The 23,214-nt window shown below is 43.0% G+C and overlaps 1 protein-coding gene across 1 annotated transcript in view; it reads right to left on the bottom strand.

Moving 5' to 3' along the window:
• The window catches only part of LOC126440939 (follistatin-related protein 5-like), a 133,925-nt gene that overhangs the window by 42,634 nt on the left and 68,077 nt on the right, over positions 1-23,214 (bottom strand). The window contains exons 9-10 of the mRNA XM_050090678.1: positions 6,797-6,918; positions 2,425-2,562 (exon numbers count right to left, since the gene is read on the bottom strand). Of these exons, the coding sequence (XP_049946635.1) occupies positions 2,425-2,562; positions 6,797-6,918 (260 nt within the window). The remainder of the gene's footprint in view (positions 1-2,424; positions 2,563-6,796; positions 6,919-23,214) is intronic.

Genomic DNA, 23,214 nt, shown 5'->3' with positions numbered 1-23,214 from the left:
CTCAAACATTTTGTGCGGTTTTTTTTTTTTTTAAATGTGCAAACATTACATTCACCGGAGGCGACAAAGTGAGTTAAGCCGAAAGTAAGGAGACCTCAGCTTACACTAGCAATCTTTCTACACAGCCGCTGTCTAATAATGCCTTAAAATACGGAACTGGTGACGACAGTATGCGATAATCTTCGCACTTGTTGCTCTAAAACAAAGCAGACTTTCCATACGGCCTGGGCTCCATAGCCGCAGAAGAAAATGAAAGTTACTCTATCAGGCCTGAAGATGATTTACTTTCCCAACTTCAACACTAAACAGATAATTTTGAATTCTCTAATCCCAAACCCTACAGTGAAAAAATCTCGAGATCCTTACTTCTGAATTCAGTGATTTCCTAATGCCATTTTGGAGAATCTACTTTCATTTTATTTGGCGGTAAAACTCATTTAACTTACTAATGTTTCGTTTACTACACTTTACCTTTTAGATCACCTTTCCCAGTCTCTTGTTAAATTTCGTTGCAAGCAGTAATTTACTGATTCCATCATAATTTCACTTTCATATTAAGCATGGGATTGAAAAGTCATCTGAAGGTGTATGTCTCTCATACTACAGAACAAAAATTGTATCTACAAGACTATCTTTTAAATTCACTTGTTTATCGACTCAAGAACCTTGTAACCTGGCACTCATCCCTCCTTAGCTGTTGTGCGACAAAGAAAATTATCAGAGCAAATATCGAAGTACTGGCAGATGAAAAACTTAATTTAGATGTAGCTGAATACATGTAAATCCAATTCTCAGTGTTTTCTTACGGAGTTCTTCCGGTGCAACTTACAACAGTTTTCTAAAATGCCCCAGTCGTGAGTTAAATTTTTGTAGTGAGCTGTGTTTAAATTACCAAAATACTACCAATATAGTTTGAAGTATGGTGTTACATATATGTAAAGAAGGCTCGAACATATGATACTCCACCAACGTGGGACGTGTCGCCCAACGTGTAACACAGCTTTTTAAAAAAATGTTGTAACGGAAATATGTAGTTTATGAAGCGAATTATCTCTTGGGAATGTTTATGAAAATATCCAAGGAGCTCAGGAAAATTTATTTTAGAGACATGTTGCCTTTACATTTTATTATGAACCATAGTCCTAAAGTTAAGAAAAAATAAAATTATGCAGTTAATTTTTTGTTTGCTTGCTGGTCCATATCTGCAGTCCTCGTACACACAGCAGAGTGCCGTGGGCCGCCACAAGAGGAGTCAAAAGAAAATTAAGCAGCCCGTCGATGAAATGGAGCATTGTACGGTAATTTATTTTGTGAACTTGAAGGGGAGAAAAGCTGCAACAACCCATTCTGAGTTTATGAAAGTGTGCGGCAACAATTCACAATCGTTTGAGCCAGTCGTTTGCTACCATAGACGGTTCCATAGTGGTCAAACAAGTCTGAATGACGAAGAACGAACCAGGAGCAGCAAGATATGTGGAGACCCTTGTGATCTACGACCGACACACCAGAATCGAGGCGATAGGGGAAAACTGAAGAGAATATGTCTTGGATGAGCTTGCAACATCTTGCACGAAATATTGAACATGACAAAGAGTCACGCGACTGCTCACACTCCTTAGAACTGATCACTGAACTGAGGTATCAGCGGAAATACGGCATCGCTGTCACACCAACAACTTCTCTAGCAGGCCAGTCACTATGGGCGACTGCTACGTCTATCATTAAGACAGAGAAAAAAGCAAACCAAGCAGTGGAAAAATAGGGATTCACTAAAGCCGTAAAAGGCGAAGACTCAACCATCATCGGGCATGGTGACGCTGGACATTTCTTGGGAGTGTCATAGAGTGATGTTAACAGATTATGCTCATAAGTGACAAACCAACACAGGAGCACACTACAGAAATCTCATGGCGGAATTACGGGTCATTGTTAGGGCGAAGCGCCCTGGGATTCGGTTCAAGGAGGTACTTCTGCCCCATGACATCGCACCCGGTCATTCTGCACAGCACACAGTCAGACATGCTGCTTTTTTGGGCTACCGCATTTTGCCTCCCTGCTGCATTCTCCTGACACAGCACGCAGTTACTTCTTCCTCTTTTCTCTTGTGAAGACACCATTGCGTGACAAGAATTTCTATAATAACAACTAGATAATTTTGGAGGCGGAACGTTTGTTTAACACCCAAGATGCAAACTTCTGCTACCAGGTCACGGCCAAGTCATGCATGGTTAAGAAAAATGTGCCACATTGAGGGCTGAATTGTGGAGCAGGACTGGCATCATTACCTTTCAAAGTCGCAAGTTAATTTTGTCGAGGTGAAAATTAAAACTCCTTGACAGTCGCCAGTACGATTTCTTTGTACATTCGATGTAAGATCTGAGAGTACTAGAGGGGAAGCAGTGTGCGGGAGCAAGGCTTACTCACGTCGACGACGACCATCTGTATCTTGCTGATGACGAGCACGCGGTCGTTGCGGGGCTGCGCGACGTACACGTAGCGGTTGGCCACGTTGATGGCCTGCCCCCAGCTGCAGTTGGCGCCCTTGTCGCCGCACACGTACTGCTGCTGGCACGGCACACACACACACAAACACACACGTCTCGCCACCACCAGCTACCGCGCACACCAACAGCTTTGTGTTAAATACTTAACTGTAGCATGTAAATAACAAATGTTATTAACTTACTTCTTTTCTGTTTACTTACGTATTACATATAATTTTGTTTATGTGCGTACTACACATAATATATTAACATGATATTTTAATTACAATAGTGCAACTCACAAGGGGAGGCCACGACGTTTGGAACGCGGATTTACTGCAAACTTCGTACACTCGTATTACCCCTGAGGACAACAAAATGTGTAAGCAGTAGTGCGTACTTCTCAAGCGTTATTGGGCAAATCGCAAGATAGTTTCGGTCGTCAGATATATTTCTGTGCGTGGCTATTTTAACCATGAAGCGGCTGCAGCTGAGTGGTGCCGGCATGAAAGCTCAGCGTGTTCGGTCAGAGCGTTAGCTTCCGTTTCTAATTAAAAAAATCTGAGCGAACGGATGAACGAACAAACTGAGCCAGTGTCATCGGACGTCCACCCTGAACAAATTCAGCGAACAATATAGAACAAATTTTTTTTTTTGTTAAGTGGTTGGCGTTCAAGCCGCTGGATCGAGTTCCGTTCGTCAGTTTTTTTTTTATATTTTCAACACAGTCATTTTCTTTACTATTTATATTACAATTGATATAATGGAAAAATACGTGTAATCGGATGAACTTTTATTAAATTTACAATGTTATTTGGCAGTCTAATAATTATTATGGTCACAAATAATATAATATTCGTAACTATCGACTAATAAACGACCAAACGCATAAAGTGATCCAGCGGCTTGAACGCCAAACACTTAAAAAAGAAAATTGTTCTATATTGTTCACTGAATTTGTTCAGGCCGGACGTCCGATGACACCCGTTCAGTTTGTTCGATGATCCGTTCGCTCAGTTCTTTTATTATAAAAGGTGGCTAACACACTGGCCCAACACGCTAAGCTACAGTGAAGGCACCACTCGGGTGCAGCCGCTTTATGGTTTTAATGGCCACGCACAGACATATATTCGACGACAGAAATTATCTTGCGATTTTCTAAATAACACTTGAGAAATACGCGCTACTGCTTACACATTTTGTTGTCCTCATGGAGTACTACGAGTGTACGAAGTTTTGCAGTAAATCCCTTCCAAACGTCGTGGCCTCCCCTTGTCAGTATATGATCTTAACGAAAAGCAGAAATGTGTGGACAAAGGAGGAATCTTGAGTGGAATGAATACAGAATGTTTGTTTGTTATTTTTGTTTCCGCGGTGGAAAACGCAAAATTAAGGACGAGATCTTGTCTTTTATGGAGATATTTGACGTCCTCAGTTGGACCAACTTCAGTAACCATAACCATACTGTTAAGAAATGAATGTCTGCAGTGAGCAATAAATTAGTTATTTTCTACTTACTGAAAATAAACACTACAGCTGGTAATTATGTTGTTGATTTATTTACACAATCGGTTTCGATTTAATTTCCGAGTCATTACAGTTTGTGTTAAGTACTAACCACGAACAGCACAGTCACATATCAAAATCTATAAGTTTCGAAGGCCATGCACGTTTTCAAGTGGATAATGACCTGGGCTTAAGTCGAAATCATTTGTATGAATAAAACTACAGCGTAACTGCCAAACTCATCATTTCGTTGTAGCACTTGCACCCAACATCCTCAATTATTTGTTGGGTATATTTTAGCCTCTTCCTTCCCATAAATATTTACCCTCTAAAAGTCATATGTTTCAGTCTCTGCCTTCTCCTACAGTCTTATCCTCTACGATTCTCTCTAGTATTATGAAAATTATCTCCTGTCGTCTTAAACCACTTTCTGTCATCTTGACCCTTATTTCTGTCAATGTTTAGCAAATATTCCTTTGCTGAGCAATTCTGTGGACAACATCCTCATTTTTTATCCTTTACAACACACACAATTTTCAGAAGCATTCAGCAGCACCACATCTCAAACCGTTTCATTCTCTTCTTTTCCGGTTTTCCCACGGTCCATGAGTCACTTCTTCCTTAAAAATCTGTATTTTATAGCTGAAGACTTCTTTTAAAGAGTTATGCCCTCTTTGTTTGTTTCTTATAACCTCCATGCTTTGTCTTCATGTGCTAATAGCTTCCAACGAAGTGGCCGTGCGGTTCTAGGCGCTGCAGTCTGGAACTGCGAGACCGCTACGGTCGCAGGTTCGAATCCTGCCTCGGGCATAGATGTGTGTGATGTCCTTAGATTAGTTAGGTTTAACTAGTTCTAAGTTCTAGGGGACTAATGACCTCAGAAGTTGAGTCCCATAGTGCTCAGAAGCATTTGAGCTTCCAACGTAGCAGAACTGCTTCAGTTCGTGTACTGTTAGGTCGAAACATTTTATGTCAAATTTGTCGCTAACTTCATTTCTGCTACTCCTCATTACTTTCGTCTTTTTTCGGTTTTCTCTTAATTCACATTCTGTTCGCGTTAGACTGTTCGTTCCATTCAACAGGTCACATGATTCTTACTCACTTTCAATGAGGCTACCAACGTCATTAGTGAATACTGAATCCTTTCATTTTGAGTTTTAATCTCATCCCTAAAGTTTTTTTTTATTTGCGTCACTCCTTCTACGACATAAAGACTGTAAACTCTGGGCAAATGACTATATCATTGTCTTACACCTTTTACAATCCAAGTACTTCGTTGTGTGTACCGGAATGAAATTGAAACAAGAGAAAAAATTCAAGACAAGACGTTACTTGCTACATGTTCCGCAAATATCACTCCCCTTGAACACTATCCAATCGTCCTCAGTTCGCTGGGAAGCAAATTGATCCCTGAAATGCCCACTCACATTCACTTACGTTAAGAACATGTCTGTTAATGAAACTGATTTTAGGCTCTTTGCAATCAAGTGTCTACTTTTCTCATGAAATGTGCAGTGATATTGTATGTTGAAAATAGAGTGCGTTCATATAGTCCCGATGCCATTTCAAAAAATAATAACATCTCAAAGTATTTTTCCTTTGTAATTCATTGCAGACATGACTTGGAGTGCATCAAAATGGCGACAGGCCAGGATAAGTTGCAATGTGTCATCTGGTATGCAGAATCCAAATCTGTGGAAAGGGTACTGCAGAGTTATCGACGCCAGTGTGGGAGCACACCCTCGCCAAACACAAGCATAATATGGTGGTTCAAAAACCTTAATGATCCAGACAATATCTGAGACTTTCCTCGAAGTGGACGTCCCCCCGTGTTTCAAGCACTTGCTGACAGAGTGCAACCTGCATTTCAACGCAGCTCACAGAAGTCAGTTCATCGTGTATAACGCGAATTGCAGGAAGCAAGATCAGCGGTCCGTGAAGTGTTACAGATGCGGTTACACCTTTTTGCCAACAAAGTGCAAATGGTCCATGTACGGCTGCCAATCGATCGTCCTCTGCATTATGTACTCGTGTGGACAGTACTGGCCTCCACTGATGCTGACAATGACTACCTGAAGAAGTGCTCGTATTCAGACGAAATACTTTTCCATATTTCCGACAAGTGAATCGCCAAATTAGGATCTGGGGCTCCGAAAACCGACACAACAGACATGGATAAATCTTGGACAGCTTAATGTTTGATGTGGTCTAGTACAAGACAGCGTGATAAGCCCATTTTTCTTCCCAGAAAAAAGCGTAACGGAAAATATTTATCTGGATATACTTGAACAGTTGCTGCTACCACGGATCAAGGAGCTGCAACCGTCCATCATCTTTCAGCAAGAAGGTGCACCCCCACACTGGAGTTAGAACGTGCTGGATGATCCAGTGACACATTTCCTGAGAAGTGGATGGGTGCTGATGGTCCCATCACATAGTACCCTGCGCTCTCCCAGTGTCACGCCATTAGATTTCTTTTTTGTGAGGTTACGTCAGACTGCTGCTCATCGTACACGCATCAATGAAGCAATCAGGACTGTTGATGCTGCAATGCTCATATGTACGTAGGCAGAACTGGAATAGCGCGTTGCTACTGTATGAGGGACGAGTAGAGCCACACACGGAAATTCTGGCGTAACAGAAAAAAATCTTTGAAAACTGATAAAAGTTTTGCAGCAATCCGAGGTGCTCTCTCTCTCTCTAATGGTTCCCAAGATAAGATTTGTTGGCATGATATCTGAACTTCACGGACACGCTGTAGTGTGTTCTCTAAAGCGTACGTCGTTGGTGCTGAGTGGCGGCAGTACCTGTGTTCCTGGGATGATGTCGGTGGCCTGTATCTGGTGGTAGAGGCGGCAGGCCGTCGGCTCGTACACGGACACGCCCCAGTCGTGGAATGAGAAGAAGCGCCTCTCCTCGTTGGGTGCCGCTGAAACACAGCACTGACGATCAGGTGATGCGTAATACACTACAGCTCAAAGGTGCTGCACTACAGCCAAAGGAATCTGAGCGTGATTAGGCGCTTACAAAAGTATGAAAATAGAATGTGACATTTAAATAAGTAGCTACAAAGCACAGCAGGCGAGCGTTTTGTGATCAGCTGAATTAGGAATAAATACACTAGAAGAAAATAAAAAAAAAAAACTGAACGTCCCTATACACACTGCAAATAAACAATATAAACTGCCGAAAAAGAAATGCACCTGGAAAGACGACGTCGATTTTAATTCGATGATTTCATATGCCACCTGGTGGAATAGTAGATGTACTGATAACAGCCAAGCAGATAGCGTACTGATTTAGCTATCAAGGCACCAGCTGCGTGTACCCTTTAATAGGGAATGCTCACAGTTACGAGGCCAGTGTGGTGCAAGCGTGTTAAGAAAGCAGGCATACACGCCATGGAGGTGCACTCATGCTTCCCTTAGCCAAACGGAGCGAGCTTGAAAGGGGTCAAACTGTGGCCACCCGAGTGGCGGGACAGTCCTTTCGGAGAACTTACATACAAGTTGGACGTACTGGGTGAGTTGTGCAAAGACGCTGGTATCATGGTCACGTGAACATTTTCCCACCCGTAGACGAGTTTCTGGACACCCACGCAGCACAGTCGCTCACCACGATCGTCGCATTGTAAGGGCAGCAGTGGCAGATCGTACAGCCACCACACCACACATTAGAGGGCTTGTGAGTCCAGACGTGTCAATATGAACTATTGTGAAACGGTTATTAGCTGCGGGACCACTGGTACGGACACCTCTAGCCCGTATTCCACTCACACCAGAGCATCGCCATCATGCATCGAATGGCGCCGTCAGGCGATCGCTTGGAAGACGGAATGGCGCGCCATGGTCTTCAGCGACGAAAGCAGATTCTGCCCGCACGCATGTGATGGTCGTTTCCGCGTTCGGCGTAGCACTGATGAGCGTTGTCTCGTAGAATGCATTCGTCTAAGACAAATCGGCCAACACCAGGCCTTATGATCTAGCATGCAATAAGCTACAACTGTCGTTCAGCTTTGATGTTTGTAGAGGTGACGCGAACGAGCGCTCGGTAATTACAGAATGTTGTTTGACTCGTCCTTTTGCCGTTCTTGCAACAGAAAGCTAATGTGTTGTTCCAAGAGGATAATGCTCGCGACACACTGCCCGTGTAACTCAATGTGCATCGCAAGATGTGCAGCAACTTCCCTGTCCGTCACGATCTCCGGACTTGTCTCCAACCGAGCGCGTGTGGTAAATGATGGGAGGAGAAGCGGCTCGTGCGACTCGTCAAGCAACAACTCTTACGGACCTAGGTGAACAGGACGAGCAGGATGGGCATAACAGTATTCGCAATCTGTACGATCGACTGGATGCCAGAGTCAACACCTCCATTGCCGCCTGTAGAGGGTACACAACGTACTAATATGAGTGTTGCAGCATGGATGGTTACCTGGTACCTCAGAACCGCTCGTGCTACTCATGTGTAAATGTAACCATATCCTGTACTGCATGTCCACTGTTGCAACAATAAATCATGACCGAGTTGGAAAAATCTAAAAGGTTACTCTATTTTTTTCCGACAGTGTATCTCATGGGATACTGACACGGGGCAATAAAGGAATAATAGCAGCGCTGCTCACAGAATAGGGAGATATGTTGTTGTTGTTGTGGTCTTCAGTCCTGAGATTGGTTTGATGCAGCTCTCCATGCTACTCTATCCTGTGCAAGTTTCTTCATCTCCCAGCACCTACTGCAACCTACATCCTTCTGAATCTGCTTAGTGTATTCATCTCTTGGTCTGCCTCTACGATTTTTACCCTCCACGCTGCCCTCCAACACTAAATTGATGATCCCTTGATGCCTCAGAACATGTCCTACCAACCGATCCCTTCTTCTAGTCAAATTGTGCTACAATTTCCTCTTCTCCCCAATTATGTTCATTACCTCCTCATTAGTTATATGATCTACCCATCTAATCTTCAGCATTCTTCTGTAGCACCACATTTCGAAAGCTTCTGTTCTCTTCTTGTCCAAACTATTTATCGTCCATGTTTCACTTCCATACATGGCTACACTCCATAAAAATACTTTCAGAAACGACTTCCTGACACTTAAATCTATACTCGATGTTAACAAATTTCTCTTCATCAGAAATTCTTTCCTTGCCATTGCCAGTCTACATTTTATATCCTCTCTACTTCGACCATCATCAGTTATTTTGCTCCCCAAATAGCAAAACTCCTTTACTACTTTAAGTGTCTCATTTCCTAATCTAATTCCCTCAGCATCACCCGACTTAATTCGACTACATTCCATTATCCTCGTTTTCCTTTTGTTAATGTTCATCTTGTATCCTCCTTTCAAGACACTGTCCATTCCGTTCAAGTGCTCTTACAAGTCCTTTGCTGTCTCTGACAGAATTACAATGTCATCGGCGAACCTCAAAGTTTTTATTTCTTCTCCATGGATTTTAATACCTACTCCGATTTTTTCTTTTGTTTCCTTCACTGCTTGCTCAATATACAGATTGAATAACATCGGGGATAGGCTACAACCCTGTCTCACTCCCTTCCCAACCACTGCTTCCCTTTGATGGCCCTCGACTGGTTTCTGTACAAATTGTAGGTAGCTTTACGCTCCCTGTATCTAACCTCTGCCACCTTCAGAGCTTCCAAGATAAGTCGTAGGGTCAGTATTGCCTCGCGTGTTCCAATATTTCTACGGAATCCAAAGTGATTTTCCCCGAGGTCGGCTTCTACTAGTTTTTCCATTCGTCTGTAAAGAATTCGCGTTAGTATTTTGCAGCCGTGACTTACTAAACTGATAGTTCGGTAATTTTCACATCTGTCAACACCTGCTTCCTTTGGGATTGGAATTATTATATTCTTCTTGGAGTCTGAGGGTATTTCGCCTGTCTCATACATCTTGCTCACCAGATGGTAGAGTTTTGTCAGGACTGGCTCTCCCAAGGCTGTCAGCAGTTCTAATGGAATGTTGTCTACTCCCGGGGCCTTGTTTCGTCTCAGGCCTTTCAGTGCTCTGTTAAACTCTTCACGCAGTATCGTATCTTCCATTTCATCTTCATCTACATCCTCTTCCATTTCCATAATATTGTTCTCAAGTACATTGCCCTTGTATAGACCCTCTATATACTCCTTCCACCTTTCTGCTTTCCCTTCTTTGGTTAGAACTGGGTTTCCATCTGAGCTCTTGATATTCATACAAGTGGTTCTCTTTTCTCCAAAGGTCTCTTTAATTTTCCTTTGGGTGATATCTACCTTACCCCTAGTGAGATGAGCCTCTACATACTTACATCTGTCCTCTAGCCATGCCTGCTTAGCCATTTTGCACTTCCTGTCGATCTCATTTTTGAGACGTTTGTATTCCTTTTTGCCTGCTTCATTTACTGCATTTTTATATTTTCTCCTTTCATCAATGAAATTCAATATTTCTTCTGTTACCCATGGATTTCAACCAGCCCTCGTCTTTTTACCTACTTGATCGTCTGCTGCCTTCACTACTTCATCCCTCAGATCTACCCATTCTTCTTCTACTGTATTTCTTTCCCCCATTCCTGTCAATTGTTCCCTTATGCTTTCCCTGGAACTCTGTACAACCTCTGGTTTAGTCAGTTTATCCAGGTCTCATCTCCTTAAATTCCCACCTTTTTGCAGTTTATTCAGTTTTAATCTACAGTTCACAACCAATAGATTGCGGTCAGAGTCCACATCTGCCCCTGGAAATGTCTTACAATTTAAAACCTGGTTCCTAAATCTCTGTCTTACCATTATATAATCTATCTGATACCTTCTAGTATCTCCAGGGTTCTTCCATGTATACAACCTTCTTTCATGATTCTCTACTACTTTGTCTCACTTGTCGAAATTGTAATGTTCACTTGCTCGACACAGCAAATCAGTCAGATCATGAGGGCTGAAGCATATCATTTCGTGGAGTGAAATGAATTTTGTTGAGGGCCTATCTTGAGTTAGGCAGACGTTGGAGAGTTCCTCAAAAGAATAACATAGCGTATTAGCACGAAGTCTGCTGCTTTCCACCGTGGATGCTGGTGGTCCAAGAAAGGTAAACAGCCTAGTCGATCTGCTTCGGACAATAACACTACATTGAGTGAAAGATCCAAGTAAGACGAACAATGAGGGTTCATGGTACGGCGACCGCAACTACAATTATGGACAACACTGGTCTCAGGGCGTTAGCTGGTACCATCAGGAAGCGTTGCTAGAAGCTGGCCTACGAGCGAAGGATCCGCTCACTTGGATTCCTCCCCACATCACCTTGCAGCCAGCTTATAGCAGTGCAGAGTAACCGGCAACTTGAGGGATCAATGGCACAGAGTTGTGTTTACTCATGAGAGCAGTTTCTGCTTTAGCGTCAGTGCCGGTCATTAGCGCGTGCCGCGTTTGCAGAGAGAACGGCGATTACTGGAATCTATCAGGCAAAGGCGAACTATATCGACTAGGAGTGTGTGGATGGGGGATGGGCGTAGCTGATTATGTCCATGCACTGTGTTGACAAAACAGTGACGAGTCGAGTATATACCCAGCACGTCATACCGCTCTTTCTGTAAAATTTTTGTCGACGCCTGGGTGAAGAACAGTACACACATCTCATGGCACCTAAACTACTTTGGCAAGATGATCGTCAGCTTCTGACAACGAAAGAGCTGATACGGTCATCATTCCTGTTCCTCAAAAGGTAATTGTGGCACGTGATGGTTTCTCTCTTAGTTGGTTAGTTACGTGTTCCATGGATCATTCGAACGATTCTTTTATCTAAATCATGAGGTCGAGTCGGTTTACAGAATATGCATACATGATTAGTGTTAACATTAACGACCACTTTATTATTTTTATTCCAACCCATGCAACTACATTTTTTTGTTGGCTACCAGTTTTTAAGTAAAAATTCATCAGTGAAAGAGAAGGAGTTGTCTACGAAAAGTGTTATGAATTAGATTTAAAACTTGATTATTGGGGAAATGATCAAAAGACCTTTTTTTTATATACTGCGCTTTGCGGAGGGTACCCCCTACCACTACTAGTCAGTTCCTTTTTGATCCACTCGCAAACAGCATGTGGGAAAGACGATTATGTGTTTCTCTATAAGCCCCAATTCCTCCTGTCGTATTTCGTGGTCCTTATGAAAGTATTTGTATGGAGTGTAGCTATGTATGGAAGTGAAACATGGACGATAAATAGTTTGGACAAGAAGAGAATAGAAGCTTTCGAAATGTGGTGCTACAGAAGAATGCTGAAGATTAGATGGGTAGATCACATAACTAATGAGGAGGTATTGAATAGGATTGGGGAGGAGAGAAGTTTGTGGCACAACTTGACTAGAAGAAGGAATCGGTTGGTAGGCCATGTTCTGAGGCATCAAGGGATCACCAATTCAGTATTGGAGGGCAGCGTGGAGGGTAAAAATAGTAGAGGGAGACCAAGAGATGAATACACTAAGCAGATTCAGAAGGATGTAGGTTGCAGTAGGTACTGGGAGATGAAGAAGCTTGCACAGGATAGAGTAGCGTGGAGAGCTGCATCAAACCAGTCTCAGGACTGAAGACAACAACAACAACAACGCGCAATGTATGTTGGAAGCAAGAGACTCCTTCTGCAGTCAGCCTCAAATGCAGGTTCTCTAAATTTAATCAATAATTTTCCTCGAAAACAACATCGCCTCCCCTCCAGGGATTCTCATTTGAGTTCCCGAAGCATCTCCGCATCATATGCGTGTTGTTCGAACCTGCAGTAACAAATCTAGCAGCCCACCTGTGAATTTCTCCGATGTCTTCCTTCAATCCATCTTGGTACTGATCCCAAACACTCGAGCAGTACTCAAGAATAGGTCAAACTAGCGTCCTATATGCGGTCTCCTTTGCAGATGAACCATACTTTCCTAGAATTCTCTCAATAAACCGAAGTCTACCATTCGCCTTTCCTGCCACAATCCTCACATGCTCGTTTTATTTCTTATCGATTTTAAACACCGTGATTGTGTCAAGCAGCACAATACTAATGCTGTATCTGAACATTACGGTTTTTTTCCTATTCATCAGCATTAACCTACATTTTTCTACATTTAGAGCCAGCTGCCATTCATCACACCAATCAGAAACTTTATCGAAGTCTCCTTGTATCATTTTACAGTCACTCAACTTCAACACCTTACCGTACACCACAGTACCATCAGCTAGCAACCGCAGATTGTTGCCCACCATGTTCGCCAAATCATTTACACTATGTGATCAAAAGTATCTGCACCCCCCCCCCCCCCAAAAAAAACATACGATTTTCATATTAGGTGCATCGTGCTGCTACCTACTGCGAGGTACTCCATATCAGCGACCGCAGTAGTCATTAGACATCGTTAGATAGCAGAATGGGGCGCTCCGCGGAACTCACGGACTTCGAACGTGGTCAGGTGATCGGGTGTCACTAGTGTCATACGTGTGTACGCGAGGTTTCCACACTCCTAAACATCCTTAAGTCCACTGTTCCCAATTTGATAGTGAGGTGGAAACGTCAAGAGATACAGGCCGACCTCGTCTGTTCACTAACAGAGACCGCCGACAGTTGAAGAGTGTAGTAATGCGTAATAGGCAGACGTCTATCCAGACCATCACTCAGGAATTCCAAACTGCATCAGCATCCACATCAAGTACTATGACAGTTAGGCGGGAGGTGAGAAAACTTAGATTTCATGGTCGAGTGGCTGCTCATAAGCCACACATCACGCCAGCAAATGCCAAACGACGCCTCGCTTGGTGTAAGGAGCGTAAACATTGGATGATTTAACAGTGGAAAAACGTTGTGTGGAGTGACGAATCACGGTACACAATGTGGCGATCCGATGGCAGGGCGTGGATGTTTTACTGTGTGGTCATGTTTTTCATGGAGGGGGCTTGCATCCCTTGTTGTTTCGCGTGGCACTACCACAACAAAGGCCTACATTGATGTTTTAAGCACCTTCTTCCTTTCCACTGTTGAAGAGCAATTCGGGGATGGCGATTGCATCTTTCTACACGATCGAGCAGCTGTTCGTAATGCAGATCCTGTGGCGGAGTGGTTACACGACAATAACGTTCCTGTAATTGACTGGCCTGCACAGAGATCTGAGCTAAATCTTATAGAACACCTTTGGGATGTTTTGGAACGCTGACTTCGTGCCGGGCCTCACCGACCCACATCGATACTTGTGCTTAGTGCAGCACTCCGTGAAGAATGGTCTACCATTCCTCAAGAAACATTCCAGCACCTGATTGAACGGATGCTTGCGAGAGTGGAAGATGTCATCAAGGCTAAGGGTAGGCCAACACCATATCGAATTCCAGCATTACCGATTAAGGGTGCCACGAGTTTGTGAGTCATTTTCAACCAGGTGTCCGGATACTTTTGATCACATAGTGTATGTATATAGAGAATAACATCAGTTCTATAACACTTCCTTGATACGCTCCTGACGATACCTTTGTCTCTGGGTGAACACTCAATTCCATAGTTTAAGAAGTATTCGACCCACTGACATATTTGTGGACTTATTCCATATTCTCCTACCTTCGTTAACAGCCTGCAATGGGGCACCATACAGCATACTGGGATTGCATCCAGTAATGATGACTTACTTGATTTCAACTCCTCAGCGGTTTGTCTCTGCCGGGAATGCTGACTACTTTGTCGTTCACACGGGAGTCTGTTCGATGGGCAAACGACGGTATGTTTGTACAATTCTCCTGCGTGAACGATCTCTTGAACGTGAAATTTAAAACCGCGGCTTTTCTGATTGCTGCTAAAGGTCTTTTTTTCTCAAATTATGATGGATTAAGCACCTCATCTTCGTGGTGTAGCAATTTTAATGGCCAGTATTGTACTTATTCTGATCATCAATAAACTGACACAGAATATTTTTAGCGCATCACAACCTGACTTTCAAAAATCCCTACAAAATGGCCCTGACTAACAATAACCTATACCTTTCATGAATCACTTACGTCACAAAAATCTTCGTTACTCGAACTACTGCAATACAGCGAGCGCCAATGCTGCCAGCTAAACGAAATATTATAACTACTGAAGGCACTAAATTCTGATAGGCATTGTTAGCCAATGAAAGATTTTGATAGAGAACAAACAATGTATTTACCTTAATAATGTTCAAAAGTCATCATATATATGACATCCATCTTTACAAATTTTCTTTTTCTGGCGGACACACGTCCAGATCGTCTTCTTATAGTGACCTCTCAAAACTCTGGCATCTTACTCTCCACATCCACCACTGCTGGCGGCTCACCTCCAACTGCCCAAGGCTACGCGCTGTTCACATGCAACTGCCCAACACTACAGAAGCGTATATTCCAACACTGAGTCCAACCAGCCACGGACTGCACACAACGCAGTCAGTGATTTTCGTACAGAGCGCTACGTAGCGTTACCAACATAAAAACCTAAACAGCCCACTTACACCGTTTCCTGCCTTTTATGTTGTCTAGAGGACCATCATGTATCACGGCGAATTCAATGCAATAATTTTTATCTTTGAATAAAAGTGTCATTTCTGTCCCTCTCACTGCGTCTTTCTTTCAGTTATCTTGTGTACTATTTCTGGCTGCGTATGGTCTGTGTTTCATCACGCTATATTACTTATCAGTGATGCATCATGCGAAAGTATTGCATACTAGTGTGTAACTGCTAATATAGTGTATTGTTTATTACATAGTTTAGCCAACTTAATACGTTAATCATCGTCATGATTACTTCTGGGAACAGTTAAATGTATTCAACTTCTGTCCTGTCTTGTAAAAGGTTTACGAAAAAACTACCGCTTTATCTTGTGTGTCCATCTCTAAGAGTAAGTTTATTGCCAAAGTGTTCTGCCAAGTATAGACCATCTGTTGTTTATTATCAAGTAACTCTCACTGCTTTTCTGTTTTCTGCCTTTAAACACAAACAGAGCCTGACGAACATCGCTACGTCCCCCACTCCACCCCACCTCACCCCTATGAACTGGTGAAAATATCATCACATTTCTCACTAATCCACCACAGCAATGAAGGGAGACTTCACGGCATATGCTCTGCTGGCCCGTGAACACCTGTTTCGTGAAACAATGAATAAAAAGTGAGGCGGAAATACGGACGAAACACTGGCCGCCCGCACAAAGCAAGTTACCGGAAGAGATAAGCTGTGGTTATCTCTGAATGCATGCCGAATTTCAGATAACATCGTTCCCATATCAGTCTCACAGGCTGCGGTTTCCGCCATATCGGGACAGCGATGATGCGTATTTTTGAATATTTTGCGGAATTATTGTTTACTTACTTCGCATACCTACAAATTGTGTAGAAACCAAATTGAAATTATAAAAGTCGACCGTGACGAACGAGACGCAGTGATTCAGAATGGAGTGAGACAGAATTGTAGGATATCCCCAATTTTATTCACTCTGTACATAGAGCAAGCAGTGAAGGAAGCTGAAGAAAAATTTGGAAACTAAATTGAAGTTCAAGGCGAAGAAAGGAACCTTTAAGGTTTGCCGAAGAAACTGCGGTTTTCTCGTATACGGCAACCGACACTGAAGACAGATTGAGAGGAATGGGTGTTGTAGTGAAAAGACGTTAAAAGATGTACACGAACAAATATATAAAACAATAGTAATGGAATGTGTTCGAATTACATAAGCCTATGCTGAGCGGACTGAAAGAAGAAATGAGACACTAAAACTTCTGGCCGGGTTTTGATATTTTTGGAGAAAAATAACTGTCGTTCTATTTTAGATCCTCTAGTTGGAAACAGGTCTGACCTTAGCTGCACTGTCGGTTCCGAGATGTGGGATTAGTGCTAATGATATCTTCGTAGCGACGACGGTTACTAAAGCTAATATATCCATCGAGAAGACAAGGAGAATTTTTGTGGTAGAAAGAGCAGATAAGCAGTTCTTAGCATCCCACTCAGACACTGAATGGACATCATTTAGTTCCAATATTATGGATTAAGAGAAATTAAGGGCAAAGCTTAAACATATCACAAATCGCGCTCTGGAGCGGTATGTGCCGAGTAAAAGGGTTAACAACGAAAAAGACGCAACGTGGTTTTAATAGCAAAATTTGGAGAGTGCCGAGGAAAGAGAAATTGTTGCACTCTCGGTTCAAAAAAGAACGTAGAAATGTCGACAATCAGGAGTCAGTAGAAATTCGTGCTGCCTGTAAAAGATTGATTCGCGAAGTCTGCAATAGCTTCCATCGGCATACGTTAAGGGAAGATTTTGCCTAGAACCGAAGAAAAATCTAGTCATACGTAAAATCACTAGACTGGTCGACGTCTTTTATTCCGTCACTCACAGACCTGCCTGGCGTGGCAATAAGGTAGAGTGAAAGGAAAGCAGAAGTGTTGAATTTCGTGTTTAAAAAATCATTCACGCAAGAGCATCGTACGGATCGTTTGGCCGTCGCACAGACTCCAGCACGGAGGACGTAGAAATAGCCCTTCCTGGCGCTGAGAATCAGATGAAAGAGTTCGAAACAAATGAGTCGCCTGGTCCAAATGGAGTCCGAATTCGGCTTTATTGAGAGTAAGCTTCGGCGTTGGTCCCTTACTTAGCTTGCATTTACTGCAAATTTCACGCACAATGCAGAACTCCAAGCGACGGGAAAAAAGCGAAATTCCCTTGAGACAGATAAACTCCTGTCCACAAATCAATTCGGATTTAGAAAGCCTCGCACTTGTGAAATTCAGCTTGCCTTTTTTTCGCATGATCTCCTGCGAAACAGGAATGAAGAGGGAATGACGAAATTCATGTTCCTACATTTCCGGAAAGTGTTTCACACAGTGCTCCCCTGCAGGTTGTTAACGGAGATTCGAGCATATGGAATAGGTTCACAGATGCGTGAGCAGCTCGCTGCCTTCTTAAGTAGCAGAACCAAGTACGTTGTCCTGCACAATGCGTGTTAAGTGGTGGCGAGGTTGGGTTAAAGGAGAACAGTCTAGCAACTGGATATTTTCTGCAGCCAGGAAATCTGATATGACCACGCTTCTTCTCTATGTAAGTAAACGTTCTGACGGGTAGCGTGGGCATCAATTTTTGAAGCTTGCTGATGACCTGTCGGCACGAGAAAGTGTCATGACTTTAGAAGGATACATGATGACTTAGACTGTGCTTATATTTAGTGTGATAAATGGCTGCTTGTTCTAACTGTAGAAAAATATAAGTTAATGCAGATGAGTGCTAAAAAAAAACCCGTAATTTTCGATTACCGTATTAGTGGTATGTTGTGTAAAGCAGTCACGTCGATTAAGTATCTAAGTGTAACGTTGCAAAGTCAGCGGTAGGGAATATGAGTGGTCGACTTTGAGTTATTGGGAGAATTCTAAGAAAGAGTAACTCTTGTGTAAAGTACACCGCGTACAGAACACTTGTGCGATCCGCTCTTGAGTGATAATCGAGTGTTTGAGATTCCAACCAGGTCGGGTTAAAGGAAAACAGTCTAGCAATTCAGAAATTTTCTACTAGATTTGTTACCAGTAGTTTCGATCAACACGCGAGTATTACGGAAATGCTCAGTGAACTCGAATTGGAATTCCTGGAGAGATGGCGACGTTCTCTTCGGGAAGCACTGATGAGAAAGTTTAGAGCATCAACATTTGCGTTCGACTGCAGAACGATTCTACTGCCACCAACGTTCATTTCGTGCAAGGACCGTGAAGACAAGATAAGTGTGTGTGTGTGTGTGTGTGTGTGTTGTGGCTTATGGGCGCTCAACGTCGAGGTCATCAGCGCCCTGACACACATTAAAGGGAGCGAATGTGGACAAGATAAGAGAAGAAAATAACTTATTGATACACAACCAACACGGATTCAGAAAATATCGTTCTTGTGCAAGACAGCCAGCTCTTTTTTCCCATGAAGTAATGAGTGCTTTCGACAAGGGATCTCAGATCGATTCCATATTCCTAGATTTCCAGATACCGTTCCTCACAAGCGACTATTAATCAAATTGCGTGGATATGAAGTATCGTGTCAGTTGTGTGACTGGATTCGTGATTTCCTCTCAGAGATGTCACAGTTCGTAGTGATAGACGGTAAATCATTGAGTAGAACAGAAGTGATATCTGGCGTTCCGCAAGGTAGTGTCATAGGCCCTCTACAGTTCCTGATTTATATAAATGATCTAGGTGATAATCTGAGCTGCACCCTTAGATTGTTTGCAGATGATGCTGTAATTTACCGTCATTTAAAATCATCAGACGATCAATTTCAATTACAAAATGATCTACAGAGAATTTCTGTATGGTGCGAACAGTGGCAATTGGCACTAAACAAAGAAAAGTGCGAGGTCATCCACATGGGTACTAAAAGAAATCCGATAAATATTGGGTCTACGATAAATCGCACAAATCTAAGGGCTGTCAATTCAGCTAAATACCTTGGAATTACAATTACGAGCAACTAACATTGGAATGAACACATAGATAATATTCTGGGGAAGGCGAAACAAAGACTGTGCTTTGTTGGCAGGACTCTTAGAAGATGCGACAAACCCACTAAAGAGACAGCCTACATTACACTTGTCCGTCCTCTGCTGGAATACTGCTGCGCGGTGTGGGATCCTTACCAGGTAGGATTGACGGAGAACATAGAAAAAGTGCAAAGAAGGGCAGTTCGTTTCGTGCTATCGCGCAATAGTGGTGAGAGTGTCACTGATATGATACGCGAGTTGGGGTGACAGTCACTAAAACAAAGGCGGTTTTCTTTGCGGGGAGATCTATTTACGAAATTTCAATCACCAACTTTCTCTTATGAATGCGAAAATATTTTGTTGACACCCACCAACGTAGGGACAAATGGTCATCATAATAAAATAAGAGAAATCAGAGTTAGAACGGAAAGATTTAGGTGTTCCTTTCTCCCACGCGCCATTCGAGAGTGGAATGGTAGAGAAGTAGTACGAAAATGGTTCGATGAACCCTCTGCCAGGCTCTTAAGTGCAAAATGCAGAGTAATCATGTAGACGTAGATGTAGGGCTCGCATGGAGGCGTATAGACTGTCGTTCATCCCTCGCTCCATTTGCGAGTGGATCGTCAAAGGAAATGGCTAGTCGTGGAACGAGGCAGCCTCTGCCACGTACCGTATGTCTGCTTGCGAAGAACGTATATAGGTGTAGACAAACTGCAGTTCTATAAGCCTTCTGAAAAAGAGGAATATTTTAACATCTACTGCAAATTAAACTTACAGAACGCGTTTTATCAAAGTATTTATGTGCAGCGCAGCTTTGTACCGAAATGAAAAATGCTACAGAATAATGCTGAAGATTAGATTGGTAGATAAGATTACTAATGAAGACGTGCATAATCTAATCGAGGAGGAAAAAAAAATTAGTGCATCTCGACTGAAAGAACAGACTGATAGGGTAGGTGGAAAGAAGTAATTAATTTGGTAACGAAAGAAATTTGAGGAATATAAACAGTAAATGGATCCCAAGGTTTGACTACAATAAGACAGTTGAAGCGGATTTGGGTTGCAGTAGTTATGCAGGGATGAAGAAGTTTGCGCGGGATAGATTAGTGCGAAGAGTTGTATCAAACTAGTCTTCTGGTGAAGACCATGAAAACAACTCATATCAGTGTTTAACGAAATATTGGCAATAGAACTTGATTTTTAAATATAAAACTTCATCCGCTCCGCTCGCTGCCCCGGGAGTAGCTACACCCCAGGTTGGGAACCGTTGCTCTGTGATATCCGACTCAAATAGCTGGAGTAAGACCTTTGCACATGTCATACCCCCAGTCCATCGACAGACATGCTGAGTAAATACACGTCATTTCGATCGTCGTGCGGTGTATCACCGACAGTGTAGCTGTCTACACGTGTATCAAACGGGTACGACACTGTAAGCGGAGTCTGTCATACCGATGCTGATCGTATTACGTGTACCGGTTACATACTTCCTCATCAGCCGTCTAATCGGCTCCTTGTTCACGTGAGTACTTTTCGTACCACTAACTCATTGCCCCATTCCTGCTTCACTCGCGTATGGCACTTGTGAACAATGTTTGTCGGTAAGCTTGACGACTACTGCACCCCATCTCTTTTAACTCCTTACTCGCAGTCGTTTTACTAGCAGGAGGTGTGGTAGCCCTCGGTAGCTCACGAGTATCACCTCCATTCTCTCATCTTTTCTCGTCGTGATCGTTTCTCGATATTTATGTGGGAGAAATTACAGTGTTTCCCGACTATTCTCGAAAGTGCTGGAGATTTTAATAGTAAACCTGTCCGTCACGGACAATGCCTCTCTTGTAATGTCTACCACCGGAGGTTGTGAAGCATCTGTGTAACGCTCTCACGCCGACTAAGGGAGCCCGTGACGAAATACACCACTCTTCGTTGGGTCTTATCTATCTCTTCTGTCGTTTATACAAAGTAAGAATCGCTGATTGATGAACAGCACTCAAAAACTGGTCGAACAAGCGCCTTGTAAACCACTTCCTTCGTGGATCAGTTACGAGGGTCGCTCCAAAAGAAATGCACACTATTTTGTTAAAATAAAGTTTTCATTCTGCGTGTGTGAAAGTTTTACAATGTGTAGACACATCCTTCCCGTTTGTTTTCAAACTTAGTTCAACCTGTTCCCGTGACTGGTGCCGTCACAGCATGTCTTCAAGATGGCTGCTACACTTGACGTTCGTCAGAAGCAACTCGCTGCCATAGAATTCCTGTGCTGTGAAAACGAGACAGTGGGAAACATCCACAAGAGGTTGAAAAAGGTGTATGGAGATGCTGCTGTCGATCGCAGTACAGTTAGTCGGTGGGCAAGCAGGTTACGTGATGAAAGCGGGCACGGCAATATTGAGGATTGTCCTCGCAGCGGCAGGCCTCGTACTGCACACACTCCAGACAATGTGCAGAGAGTTAACGAATTGGTGACTGCTGACAGACGCATCACCGTGAACGAGTTGTCACGCTACGTTGGGATAGGGGAAGGAAGTTTTGCAGAATACTGTAAGTGTCGGCGTTAAAAAAGCTTTGTGCTAGGTGGGTTTCGAGGATGTTGACAGTGGCTCACAAAGAAACTAGAAAAACGGTATGCAGCGAACTTTTTGGAACAGTACGAGAATGGTGGAGATGAATTTCTTGGAAGAATTGTGACAGGTGATGAAACATGGCCCATCATTTTTCATCAGAGACGAAGAGGCAATCAATGGAGTGGCATCATGCAACTTCACCCAAGGCGAAAAAAAAATCAAAACCACACCTTCTGCTCGAAACGTTATGGCTACGCTGTTTTTCGATTTCGACGGACTCCTGCTTGTGGACATCATGCCAAGTGGAACCACCATAAATTCTGATGCATATGTGACGACACTGAAGAAACCACAAGCTCGACTGAGTCGTGTTCGAACACATCGGCGAAAGCATGATGTTGTGCTGTTGCACGACAATACACGGCCACATGTCAGTCAAAAAGCCATGGAAGCGATCACGAAACTCGGATGGACCTGGCTCCATGTGACTATCATCTCTTTGGGAAACTGAAAGACTCTCTTCGTGGAACAAGGTTTGAAGACGATGACTCCTTGTGCACGCTGCCAAACAGTGGCTCCAACAGGTTGGTCCAGAATTTTACCGTGAGGGTGTACAGGCGCTGGTTCCAAGATGACGTAAGGCAGTTGAGAGGGATGGAAATTATTTGGAGAAATGAAAATATTGTTCCTAAAGGATGTATCTACACACTGTAAAACTTTTAGACATGTAGAATAGAAGATGGATTTAAAAAAAATGGTGTGCATTTCTTTTAGTGACCCTCGTACATTCCGCCGCAGGGATCACACATTTATGGGGTAGCTGTTGTATACTGCACAATTAACCGGAGCAGTCTTCAAGTCGTCACTTTCTATTCTCTCAGCACAGTTCCAAGGAAACTGAGTCTGATCTTAGAATATTCTTCTACAACCTTTTAACGAATAACGAAATTTCACAAAATATTTTAACGAAAATGATAACGGATTAATTTTTGCGGCCAATTTTCTTCAGTGTCATTATTGTTTTGGAGTGGTCCATTGAGTTCCTTGGACACACCGCCGATCAGGTGTATCCTGTGCGGTCTGTTCACTCTTCGACGTTAAGTTTGATGAGGAATGGTAGACCTTTCTTTCTCAAGTGCTGAAACCAGACGACGGCAGCAAGACAGTGTTTGCTGTTGGGATCCTATTTTCTCTATTTTATAAAGTGG

This window comes from Schistocerca serialis, chromosome 1 (assembly GCF_023864345.2).
Source record: "Schistocerca serialis cubense isolate TAMUIC-IGC-003099 chromosome 1, iqSchSeri2.2, whole genome shotgun sequence".
Lineage (NCBI taxonomy): Eukaryota > Metazoa > Arthropoda > Insecta > Orthoptera > Acrididae > Schistocerca > Schistocerca serialis.
This window is presented reverse-complemented; position numbering and strand designations above follow the sequence as displayed.